Below are 13359 nucleotides of genomic sequence, written 5' to 3' on the forward strand. Positions count from 1 at the left end.
GGCCGTCTCCAATTTCAACAGGGACAACACTGATATAAAGTGTTTTTTCTGGGTTAAGCTGGCGGGTGTTAAGGAGCGTGGTTAGGCGGGTCATGTTTCGGAGGCCGTGGGGGGTTGCAGCGATGAGACAAGATCGAAAACTGGGGAGGAAAAGTGTGTAAATATAACAATAATGCATTTATAATATACATTTTAAGGGCCTATTCTGGAAAAAAAGAATGTGTGCAAAAGAATACATATTTCAAAATGTCATGTGAGATATAATTTTACTAGAGTGATTGGCTTGGAGGAGTGTTTTTCCTAAAGAGAGGTACTATTTTTTTATATTAATAATGATAGTAGTAACATTCACTGTTTGTACGGCACCTTTCATATATTGCTTAAGCACTTTTGAAATATGAATCACACATTTTGTTACAATAGTCCTCAAATGTAAATGACAAATAGCCTACAGACAAAATGTGTTGCAAAGCTCTCACTATTAAAGATTTAGTTTAAGTATAACTGTGACTTGTGTGATAAGTTTGTCTCTCCTCATTTGATAGTAAAGAAATTAGCCACCACAACCTCTACCCACACAGAGCAGCTGAAGGGTTTCTCTCCTGTGTGAACCCGCTGGTGAGACTGAAGATACTTAAGACAAATTAAACTTTTTCTGCAGAAAAACAAAATGTTTTACTTGCAATTGCTTACATTTTATAACCTGGAAGAGGTGAGACCAGCACACTGTCGAAAAAAGGAATAAATCCAAAACTGAGCCTTGAATAGAAAATCAAGATGTTTATTAGAACATGGTGCCCAAAAAAAATCATAGTGCAAGAAAGGTTTAGAAAAACTAAAAAAACAGGTCGTCCTCAGTGTAAATCGTCCGTGTCCTAGTCAATGATACCAGTACTGCAATTTAACTAGGGTGCCAAAAACCGCAGTAAACATTTCCCAGACAAGAGATATTATGCATTGTCACATTATTAGTCATCTACCTTCATAACAGCACAAGACTGTTTTACAGAATCTTCATTTTCTTTGTTTGGATGCTCCCAAACCTTGTTCCAACACATTGCCCACAGGACTTCCATTATATCAGCAACATGTACAGTTGAAGTCGGAAGTTTACACCTTAGCCAAATACATTTCAACTCAGTTTTTCACAATTCCTGACATTTAATCTTAGTAAAAAGTCCCTGTCTTAGGTCAGCTAGGATCACCACTTTATTTTAAGAATGTAAAATGTCAGAATAACAGTAGAGAGAATGATTTATTTCAGCTTGTATTTCTTTCATCACATTCCCAGTCAGTCAAAAGTTTACATACACTCAATTACTATTTGGTAGCATTGCCTTTAAATTGTTTAACTTGGGTCAAACGTTTTGGTTAGCCTTCCACAAGCTTCCCACAATAAGTTGGATGAATTTTGGCCCATTCCTCATGACAGAGCTGGTGAAACTGAGTCAGGTTTGTAGGCCTCCTTGCTCGCACACGCTTTTTCAATTCTGCCAATTTTGGAAGTATGCTTGGGGTCATTTTACATTTGGAAGACCCATTTGCGACCAAGCTTTAACTTTCTGACTGATGTCTTGAGATGTTGCTTCAATATATCCACATAATTGTCCTACCTCATGATGCAATCTATTTTGTGAAGTGCACCAGTCTCTCCTGCAGAAAAGCACCCCCAAAACATGATGCTGCCACCCCCGTGGTTCATGGTTGGGATGGTGTTCTTCAACTTGCAAGCCTCCCCCTTTATCCTCCAAACATAACAATGGTCATTATGGCAAAACAGTTCCATTTTTGTTTCATCAGGCCAGAGGACATTTCCCCAAAAAGTACGATCTTTGTCCCCATGTGCAGTTGCAAACCGTAGTCTGGCTTTTTTACGGCGGTTTTGGAGAAGTGGTTTCTTCTTTGCTGAGCGGCCTTTCAGGTTATGTCGATATTGGACTCGTTTTTACTGTGGATATAGATACTTTTGTACCTGTTTCCTCCAGCATCGTCACAAGGCCCTTTGCTATTGTTCTGGGATTGATTTGCACTTTTCGCACCAAAGTACGTTCATCTCTAGAAGACAGAACGCGTCTCTTTCCTGAGCGGTATGACGGCTGCGTGGTCCCATGGTGTTTATACTTGCGTACTATTGTTTGTACAGATGAACGTGGTACCTTCAGGCGTTTGGAAATTGCTCCCAAGGATGAACCAGACTTGTGGAGGTCCATATTTATTTTTTACTGAGGTCTAGGCTGATTTCTTTTGATTTTACCACTGAAATACATCCACAGGTACACTTTCAATTGACTCAAATTATGTCAATTAGCTTATCAGCCATGAAGTCATTTTCTGGAATTTTCCAAGCTGTTTAAAGGCACAGTCAACTTAGTCTATGTAAACTTCTGACCCACTGGAATTATAAGTGAAATAATCTGTCTGTAAACAATTGTTGGAAACATTATTTGTGTCATGCACAAAGTAGATGTCCTAACAGACTTGCCAAAACTATAGTTTGTTAACAAGAATCTTGTGGAGTGGTTAAAAAACAAGTTTTTTAATGACTCCAACCTAAGTGTATGTAAACGTCTAACTTCAACTGTAGCTGCATCTATCCAAATAAAAAACTTAAGTCCACTGTAAACGCTATGTGTATTATAAGAAATCAAGATGTTTTTGTAATTTGCATAATGCTGGAACTGTTACAAAATGATAGCCAACTTCATGGAAAAATCTAAACTAAAGGGAATTACTATTTCATATACGATAAATAATACTATAAATTAGAGCACATTGAGAAATGGTTGGAGCTCAAGTCAATTCATGTAAGGAACATACTAGTCTACTGGTAAGAAAATAAAACATAATAAAAAAATATATTGTATAATTACTGTTAATTTACTGGTGTGATTGTTCAAGGATGCCATTTTGAAAAGTAATGTTCAAGCAAAGTCTTACAGTATTTTTGTTGTATTGCACAAACAAATTGCACTACACAGGGAAAAATTGATGGTGTGTTCATAAAACCATGGTCCAGTCTACTCACTTGAATTCCTAGTATACAAAACAGTTTGAACAAAAAGCTAGGTCAATGGAAGTGTTGCTTGACTTTTACTGTGGTCAAACAGCTAAAGTGGGGTGCCTGAACAGTAAAAATTACAGCCCTGTACAGAAAAAAATGATTGTGTGTGCATATTTGGTTAGTAGAGAACCTACTGACTATTTTCCACATCACTTAAGCTGAGACAGGTAATAAAGTTTATTCTCTACAGTCTAATATGTATTCCATATATGTATTCCATATTCAGTAAATTGAAATGGCGGCTATGGAGGAGGAAGAGTTAAAAGCCAGCAACACTTCATATGACCTAGCTTTTTGTTCAAACTCATCTGCTTTGTATTCTCGGGACTATAGTGAGTAGACTGGACCCTGGTTTTATGAACACACAATCAATAGTTTTTCCTGTGCAGTGCAATATTTGTATACAGAAAAGTGTTATTTATTTGACCTTGGAACATGTTTTAAAACCCAACTAATGCAAATCTCACTTAAATCTGAACAAAAATGAATCATTATTATTGTTTAGACAATCATTTTTCATATGCCATGACTAAATACAGGTTATTTACATTTTTCTACTATTACGTGGGGGACTTTTTATTTCATGACCCGGAAGTGCTTACTTAGTGTTGCTGACGAGAGGCTGGTTCTGCATACTACTGGATGAGTAAAAAAAAGTCAGCAATATACTGGCCTTTTTCTTACAATTGTTTATTTCACAAAAACACATTTTCAGAGGAAATGTTTACAAAAATAATGTGTGCAAGATAATTCATATTTCAAAATGTCATACATGGGCCTTTGCGAGATATCATTTTACTAGACTGGTTGGCTTGGAGGAGTGTTTTTCCTAAAGAGAGGTAGTATGTTTTATATTACTACTACTACTAATAATAATAATAATAGTAGTAACAATCACTTTTTGTATTGTTCATATATTTCTTGCAGCACTTTTGAAATAATAAATGGTACACATTATTAGATACACATACAAAATATTTTGTTTTAATTCCATTCCTTTTGTTATGACTACTCCTAAACTGTAAATAGCAAATAGCCTAATACAGACAAAATGTGTTCAGTCAAAATGTAAAAGTAGAATTATTCACAAATAACGGTGTTCGTGGTATACTCAGTGACAATACAATCTCCAGCACTAGAGCACCAGAATAGTTTCTCTCTAGGTGAATTCTAAGAATGTGCTTCGCAGCAAACCTCTCCCCACACTGTATGTAGTATCCGGTGTGACGAATGAGATTACTTGAGTCCACAAACCACTTTTCACACAGTGGGCTGAGGATGAGTGATAAACAACTTCAATGATAAGAGTTACAAAAACACTCATTCAAAAGTGTATGGAATACTTTTTGGATGATCAACTCCTTCAGTCGAGCCCCCCAGTTCATGTTTTTGTTCAAGCTGGGCTGGAGCACGTTTGGGTATGCTTTCACTCACTGAAAAGTGGTTGGTAAAATACTTTCTTCTCCATCGTGGACACTGATGTGTCTCTTGAGGTGATTGGCCGATATGAAAGTCTTTTCACACTGTGGGCATCGGAACTGCTTGCATCCTTTATGTATACTAAGGTGCACTTTGAGTGAGCCTGACTGGGCGAAGCGCTTGCCGCAGTGGCTGCAGCCGTAGCGTCTCTCCCCCGTGTGTACGCTCTGGTGTCGCTTGAGGTTGCTGGAGTCGGAGAAGCGCTTCCCGCACTGCATGCAGCTGAACGGCTTCTCCCCGGTGTGAACCCTAAGGTGTGTCTTGAGGTTCTTCAGACACGCCAAAGTCTTACCACAGAAACTACAAATGAACCGGTTACCTGCTGTGCCGTCTTGGTTGTAATTCACAGCGTCGTTATTATGACTGTCATGGGAGACCCAACCATCAGTCATTACCAAGGCATTGGATCCAGTCTCCATGCCTTTTCGCACAGTCATGTGAGGCTCATCTGAGGGAAACGGCACCCTCTGTCTATTGTCTCTGTAAGCTACAGGTTGTTTGTGCTCAGTTATGGAGCGACTCACCTTGTTCATCGAAAAGGGAAAACTATTCTCTGACTCAGAATTAAGAGGTACAACATCCACATGAGAGTAAGAGCACTCAGGAAGATCAGCCCCAGGACCCTGGGTGCTAAGGGTCCCAAGTTGTCTGGGGGGCTCAAACATCATACAATCAAAGCCTGCATGGTCAAGTATTCCATCACCATCTTCCAATGCTGGGGTTTGAGATCGTTTGTTCACACTCATATTTTCATTTGATTCTGGCAAGAGGCTGTTGTCTGTTTCACCACTCACCCATAAACAAGAGCTGGCGTTCTCCTGTTTGCTGATTGATTGAGCAGCCTCTGTGTCGATGTTGGAATGCCTTTCTCCTCCAACACAGGGATTTAAAGCTCCTACAACATCAACAACACAGTGTGTGAATCACTGAACTGGATGCTCATGAAGGTAATCAAATACTACATATCAGTCAAAGGATATGAGCAATTTCTGAGAAATGTATTAGTATAAATCTAGTCTAGTCTATATGAAAGCCAAAAATATTGCCATGAAATCTATTGTACTTATAATTAAATCAATTTATGAATTGTACGCAGTACAGTCTAACATTATTGCAATCATTTTACATGACAGTATTCATGTATCATGTTTTTTTCCAAAAGGCGTAATGAAGACACTTTTTTAAGCCCGTCTCCCATTTAATTACCGGTACTCAGTCTCTCTCGTTTGTTATGATTGTCCCAGGCTTCTTCCCGCCTCTCCTCTTTGATGGTAGGTGATTTGGACTTTCTCTCATCCAACGCTGCAGGCTGTTAGACACAAGGTTGGGTAAAATCAATTGGGATGCAAGATATAATTAAGCAATAAGGCACGAGGGGGTGTGGTATATGACCAATATACCACGGCTAAAGGCTGTTCTTATGTGCGACGCTTCGTGGAGTGCCTGGACACAGCCCTTAGCCGTGGTATATTGGCCATATACCACAAACCCCCGAGGTGCCTTATTGCTATTATAAACTGGTTACCAACGTAATTAGCGCAGTAAAACGAAATGTTTTGTTATACCCATGGTATTCGGTCTGATATACCATGGCTGTCAGCCAATCAGCATTCAGGGCTGGAATCACACAGTTAAAACTGGGAATAATGCTCTGTACAGTCAAAGTCATAAAGACAGCTGAAAAAAAGATATAACACAAGAACACTAACAGTTCAGTAAACAGGATCACTTGATTACAAAATTACCACTAGCATGGGTGGGCTATACGTCATATTTACATTCAGACCTAGGTTGTGTTGATAACCACTGAAATATTAGGCTGCCCTTTCTGAAACAAGTGTGGACAAATGCTTACCTTTCCATAGGCGGAAATCCCAGGGGGGACGGGGGGGACACGATCCCCCCATCCTGGGAAAAATATGATATGTCCCCCCCAATAGATCACTGTAAACATGATGTCATTAGGCAGATCAGGCAACAGAGGGCACACAGACAGCAGAGCTGGGGACAGATGGGCAGGGACAGACTGGCAAAGACAGGGAGTCTCAGGTAAGTTTGTTGAGTCTTTGTTTGGCAACATTATGAAAGGTTCTCAATTTTTTAGATTTTTTACTTGTAAAATAGGGACATAATTGGAAAATGCCATGGATACCCCCACTCTCAACTTAAACTGGTGACTGAACTAAGATTTGTTTAAGGCAATGGTATTGCTGTTGTGATTAATTGTGTAGTTTTGGGTAGCGGTAGTTAGGAGTACGGCAAACACCTTATTTCATTTCTAGGAGATAGACTGTGAGGCAGTGAGGGTGGTGAAAGGGCCAAGGAGAGACTTCAGAGGACAGTGTCACAGCCATGGCAGGACCAGGTGTAAATCTTGTTGCCAGCAGCACCAGTATAGGGGACAGTGGCACAGCCACGGTAGGACCAGGTGTCAACCTTGTTGCCATCTGCACCAGTATAGGGGACAGTGGCACAGCATTGTCCAGTTACCTCAGTGATGGCACAAAACCATATCAGCCACACCCACAATTTATAGAACCGCAAACTCTTGCCAACAGTGTTGACGTTTCAAGAGAGATGGTTTTGCAATTTCCCCTGGCTACATTATAATCAATCAATAAAAGGAGTTTTGTGTTTTCAGTGGAGCCAAGGGTTTTCAAGCCAGCCATCTTTTGGCCAAAGAGCGGATGCTGCCTTCATTAGTGCAGGATTTAGGAACTGGAGAAAAGCCTTTGTAAAATTTACAGCCCATCAAAACTGCCAAACCCACCACCACTGTGTAACTGTAACAGCACACCAGCTAAATCCAATCAATGTCCAGTTATCCAGCGTGTGGAAATGACGAAAGCTACCTTGCACTGTATGAGAAAGCAACAACATTGATCGAATCCATTGAGACACACTCAAGACGATTTGCTGGCAAAGCAGTGGATCACTATAGGGCAGAATTGTTTTAAGTGTTGGATGGTGTGGATGTTCAGTTTGGCCACCATTTTGACCAGGACAGTCTAAACATTCTGCAAAAGTTGGAAAGCGTGCTTCTCACGGAGGAGTTGGATGAGTCTCTAGATCAGTACCCTGAGCTGAACATAGATTCTTTTTCAGTGCAGTTGCCTCTCTTTCGCAAGAAATACCCCTGTAGCAGCAGTGGAGAGGCAGCAGAGGTCCTCAGGAGGCTTCCAGTGCAGGTGTGGGGGTTGGTTGACCAAGTTGAGGTGCTGATCAGAATTTTGTCTGTAATGTACATAAAGACAGGCTGGACAGTCTTGAGGGAAAATATCTGCCATCAATTGGTTGGATCCATTGAAACCCTCAAACATATGTTCAGTTGTTTTGTTCAGTAGTGTGTATAGCAGTGGGTCTCAACCTTTTTTGAGTACTGGAACCCCTGCATATTTTGAGGAAAGGCAGGCAAGGTTTTGAGTGGTCCTCCTCAGGGACCTCCACCCCCTCTATATTATATGTAAAGTTAGTGGAATCCTTGTGCTGCTGAATACGTTCATTACACTTTTTTATTTCATGGACCCCTTGACATAACACCAGGGACCCACCTACCCTGTTTGAGAACCCCTGGTGTATAGTATGATATTTGTTATTTTGTTTAGTAGTTTTTAGTACATGACAGTACACTTACTAATTATTTATTTTATTTAATTTAAAATGGCATACTTTGTGTGACATACTTGTCAATAGCTGTTGTTTGAAGAGTTGAGACACTGACTGAACAATAACTAGGTTTTTCATTGAAGTAGTTATTTTGCTTTTAGAACTGAACTTATTCTGAGTGTTTTGTTATTGTAAAGATGTTGTAATAGACTCAAACCAGTGGGACATATTTAATGACTATATAAATGAATCAGAAAAAGTTAAATAAAAAGGTCCGTTCAGTGCGGAGACCAACTTTGTGATGGTTCTCAATGGAGATTATTTGAGAAGAGATCGCATCATGTTCATTGTATTTATGAAACCTGCACCCATACAGTGTACAGTACCATTACCACCTACTGGCCTTGCTTGGTATTGCTGGTTGTAAATACAAATACCTGCATACATACTGGACTGATAAGGAACACTGCTATAACTATTATTATTATTAGTATTATAATGATTTAAACATTTTAACAAGTTGGGACAACCCTTCAGTTAACTACTGTACCTATCAATTATCCAGTAGTAGTAGTAATTATGGTTCCTCAATATACATCTCTCACCCTTCCGGCGCCGACAGAGATGGCCGCCTCGCTTCGCGTTCCTAGGAAACTATGCAGTTTTTTGTTTTTTTACGTGTTATTTCTTACATTAGTACCCCAGGTCATCTTAGGTTTCATTACATACAGTCGAGAAGAACTACTGAATATAAGATCAGCGTCAACTCACCATCAGTACGACCAAGATTATGATTTTCGCGACGCGGATCCTGTGTTCTGCCTTTCAAACACGACAACGGAATGGATCCCATGCAGCGACCCAAAAAAACGACTCAGAAAAAGAGGGAAACGAGGTGGCCTTCTGGTCAGACTCCGGAGACGGGCACATCGTGCACCACTCCCTAGCATTCTTCTCGCCAATGTCCAGTCTCTTGACAACAAGGTTGATGAAATCCGAGCAAGGGTAGCATTCCAGAGGGACAGAGACTAACGTTCTTTGCTTCACGGAAACATGGCTCACTGGAGAGACGCTATCCGAAGCGGTGCAGCCAACGGGTTTCTCCACGCATCGCGCCGACAGAAACAAACACCTTTCTGGTAAGAAGAGGGGCGGGGGCGTATGCCTTATGGCTAACGAGACATGGTGTGATGAAAGAAACATACAGGAACTCAAATCGTTCTGTTCACCTGATTTAGAATTCCTCACAATCAAATGTCGACCACATTATCTACCAAGAGAATTCTCTTCGATTATAATCACAGCCATATATATCCCCCCCCAAGCAGACACATCGATGGCTCTGAACTAACTTTATTTGACTCTTTGCAAACTGGAATCCATTTATCCGGAGGCTGCATTCATTGTAGCTGGGGATTTTAACAAGGCTAATCTGAAAACAAGACTCCCTAAATTTGATCAGCATATCGATTGCGCAACCAGGGGTGGAAAAACCTTGGATCATTGTTACTCTAACTTCCGCGACGCATATAAGGTCCTGCCCCGCCCCCCTTTCGGAAAAGCTGACCACAACTCCATTTTGTTGATCCCTGCCTACAGACAGAAACTAAAAAAAGAAGCTCCCACGCTTAGGTCTGTCCAACGCTGGTCCGACCAAGCTGACTCCACACTCCAAGACTGCTTCCATCACATGGACTGGGATATGTTTCGTATTGCGTCAGATAACAATATTGACGAATACGCTGATTCGGTGTGCGAGTTCATTAGAACGTGCGTTGAAGATGTCGTTCCCATAGCAACGATTAAAACATTCCCTAACCAGAAACCGTGGATTGACGGCAGCATTCGCGTGAAACAAAGCGCGAACCACTGCTTTTAATCAGGGCAAGGTGACTGGTAACATGACCGAATACAAACAGTGCAGCTATTCCCTCCGGAAGGCTATCAAACAAGCTAAGCGTCAGTACAGAGACAAAGTAGAATCTCATTTCAACGGCTCAGACACAAGAGGCATGTGGCAGGGTCTACAGTCAATCACGGACTACAAGAAGAAAACCAGCCCAGTCACGGACCAGGATGTCTTGCTCCCAGGCAGACTAAATAACTTTTTTGCCCGCTTTGAGGACAATACAGTGCCACTGACACGGCCTGCAACGAAAACATGCGGACTCTCCTTCACTGCAGCCGAGGTGAGTAAGACATTTAAACGTGTTAACCCTCGCAAGGCTGCAGGCCCAGACGGCATCCCCAGCCGCGCCCTCAGAGCATGCGCAGACCAGGTGTGTTTACGGACATATTCAATCAATCCCTATACCAGTCTGCTGTTCCCACATGCTTCAAGAGGGCCACCATTGTTCCTGTTCCCAAGAAAGCTAAGGTAACTGAGCTAAACGACTACCGCCCCGTAGCACTCACTTCCGTCATCATGAAGTGCTTTGAGAGACTAGTCAAGGACCATATCACCTCCACCCTACCTGACACCCTAAACCCACTCCAATTTGCTTACCGCCCAAATAGGTCCACAGACGATGCAATCTCAACCACACTGCACACTGCCCTAACCCATCTGGACAAGAGGAATACCTATGTGAGAATGCTGTTCATCGACTACAGCTCGGCATTCAACACCATAGTACCCTCCAAGCTCGTCATCAAGCTCGAGACCCTGGGTCTTGACCCCGCCCTGTGCAACTGGGTACTGGACTTCCTGACGGGCCGCCCCCAGGTGGTGAGGGTAGGCAACAACATCTCCACCCCGCTGATCCTCAACACTGGGGCCCCACAAGGGTGCGTTCTGAGCCCTCTCCTGTACTCCCTGTTCATCCACGACTGCGTGGCCACGCACGCCTCCAACTCAATCATCAAGTTTGCGGACGACACAACAGTGGTAGGCTTGATTACCAACAACGACGAGACGGCCTACAGGGAGGAGGTGAGGGCCCTCGGAGTGTGGTGTCAGGAAAATAACCTCACACTCAACGTCAACAAAACTAAGGAGATGATTGTGGACTTCAGGAAACAGCAGATGGAACACCGCCCTATCCACATCGATGGGACAGTAGTGGAGAGGGTAGAAAGTTTTAAGTTCCTCGGCATACACATCACAGACAAACTGAATTGGTCCACTCACACAGACAGCATCGTGAAGAAGGCGCAGCAGCGCCTCTTCAACCTCAGGAGACTGAAGAAATTCGGCTTGTCACCAAAAGCACTCACAAACTTCTACAGATGCACAATCGAGAGCATCCTGGCGGGCTGTATCACCGCCTGGTACGGCAACTGCCCCGCCCACAACCGTAAGGCTCTCCAGAGGGTAGTGAGGTCTGCACAACGCATCACCGGGGGCAAACTACCTGCCCTCCAGGACACCTACACCACCCGATGTTACAGGAAGGCCATAAAGATCATCAAGGACAACAACCACCCGAGCCACTGCCTGTTCACCCCGCTATCATCCAGAAGGCGAGGTCAGTACAGGTGCATCAAAGCTGGGACCGAGAGACTGAAAAACAGCTTCTATCTCAAGGCCATCAGACTGTTAAACAGCCACCACTAACATCGAGTGGCTGCTGCCAACACACTGACCCAACTCCAGCCACTTTAATAATGGGAATTGATGGGAAATGATGTAAAATATATCACTAGCCACTTTAAACAATGCTACCTTATATAATGTTACATACCCTACATTATTCATTTCATATGCATACGTATGTACTGTGCTCTATATCATCTACTGCATCCTTGTGTAATACATGTATCACTAGCCACTTTAACTATGCCACTTTGTTTACATACTCATCTCATATGTATATACTGTACTTGATACCATCTACTGTATCTTGCCTATGTTGCTCTGTACCATCACTCATTCATATATCTTTATGTACATATTCTTTATCCCCTTACACTGTGTATAAGACAATAGTTTTGGAATTGTTAGTTAGATTACTTGTTGGTTATTACTGCATTGTCGGAACTAGAAGCACAAGCATTTCGCTACACTCGCATTAACATCTGCTAACCATGTGTATGTGACAAATAAAATTTGATTTGATTTACATTTAACATATTACAACGTAGGCTATGTGTTACAGCACTACTTTTGGTGTCCCCCTCAGGAATTGCTATTGAGAGAATGTCATGTAATTGTCCCCTCCAAAGTTGATATCAGATTTTCGCCCCTGTACCTTTCTCTGTGTGGTAGTCTGTCCAGTATCACCTGAGGACTTTCCGTCCCTAAACAGGCTGGTGACCAACTGGGAATCAACTCCTCTCCGACAATGTACCTCGCCTAAAATTAGCAGACAAGGGAAATGGTTGACATTCACACACAACACACTTTATCAATGGTGTCTTGATAAGTTGGTTTCTAAAATGATGTAACCTATAAATGTAATTAGTATGCGTTCTATTGGAACCGCCGAATCTTACCGACTGATGTCCTTCTCGATTCCATGCCAAAGTGAGTTCGAGAACGACTGTGCGCGAGGATTGAGCTTCCCATTCCCGCTCTCGGAGTACTCGCACGAGACACTTTCAGCTCCATCATCCGTAGTTTTCTCCTCAACGCTTCATTCTCCTTCTGCCCTTGAGATATCTCCAAATGCAGGACCGCATAGCCATTGTCAACAAGCTCGCAGATTTCAGCCACGGCCGCGTTAGCTAAAACCTCCATGATGGAGGCTAGCTGAGTGTGAAAAGCAACGTCATTTGCCATTATTTGACCGAAAATGGCCTTCGAATAAGTAATTGTTAATGGATGTGTAGTGTAGAAGCAAAAGGCTGTTGAAAAGTACAGATAGATGCAGACACCTCGAAATCAAATTTGGTGTAGTTCACTAAAAAGTAAACAGAGGACCACCAGCGTCGGTCGCCTTTTCTTCTTCTTTGATGAGGTTTAATGGCAGCTGGCATCCAATAAATGTTGCATTACCGCCACCTACTAGACTGGAGTACAACTCCCTAATACTTTGCTTGAAAAAAATAAAAATAAAATACCTTATCTGCACCACTCACAAAAAAACAAATCAAATAATAAAAAAGTAACACCACCAAACTCCACTATTTAAATATATTTAGTCCTACCTCACACCCTGTAACTCTTCTGATGTCAAGTCTCGTATACCCAAATACCTCTCTGCAGCTGCCAACACAACCTCAATTTTCTGCGACTTACATTCCATCCCTGCAGTACAGTTGATAACCATTTC

At 42.1% G+C, this 13359-nt stretch overlaps 1 protein-coding gene across 2 annotated transcripts; it reads right to left on the bottom strand.

Moving 5' to 3' along the window:
- Positions 1-765: 765 nt before the first annotated feature.
- LOC115112940 (zinc finger protein 616-like) lies at positions 766-13058 on the bottom strand. 2 transcript variants are annotated; one of them, XM_029640022.2, is made up of 4 exons: positions 12581-13058; positions 12337-12440; positions 5747-5849; positions 766-5435 (listed from the first exon to the last, which is right to left on the bottom strand). In XM_029640022.2, exons 1-4 carry the CDS (start codon positions 12864-12866, stop codon positions 4492-4494), a joined length of 1437 nt encoding a protein of 478 aa, XP_029495882.2. In that variant the 5' UTR covers positions 12867-13058; the 3' UTR covers positions 766-4491. The 2 variants fall into 2 exon arrangements, with proteins under 2 accessions (XP_029495882.2, XP_029495883.2); XM_029640023.2 differs by lacking the exons at positions 12337-12440; positions 12581-13058 and adding an exon at positions 6396-10527.
- Between the last annotated feature and the right edge of the window lie 301 nt (positions 13059-13359).

Source organism: Oncorhynchus nerka, linkage group LG28 (assembly GCF_034236695.1).
Source record: "Oncorhynchus nerka isolate Pitt River linkage group LG28, Oner_Uvic_2.0, whole genome shotgun sequence".
Lineage (NCBI taxonomy): Eukaryota > Metazoa > Chordata > Actinopteri > Salmoniformes > Salmonidae > Oncorhynchus > Oncorhynchus nerka.

Excerpts from the sequence above, each read along its gene's own strand:
- LOC115112940 (XM_029640022.2), bottom strand. The coding sequence starts at position 12,866 with ATGGCAAATGACGTTGCTTTTCACACTCAGCTAGCCTCCATCATGGAG. Across the intron at positions 12,441-12,580 it reads ATCGAGAAGGACATCAGTCG|GCGAGGTACATTGTCGGAGA; the intron begins GTAAGATTCGGC and ends TGCTAATTTTAG. Across the intron at positions 5,850-12,336 it reads AGACTACCACACAGAGAAAG|CCTGCAGCGTTGGATGAGAG; the intron begins GTACAGGGGCGA and ends TGTGTCTAACAG.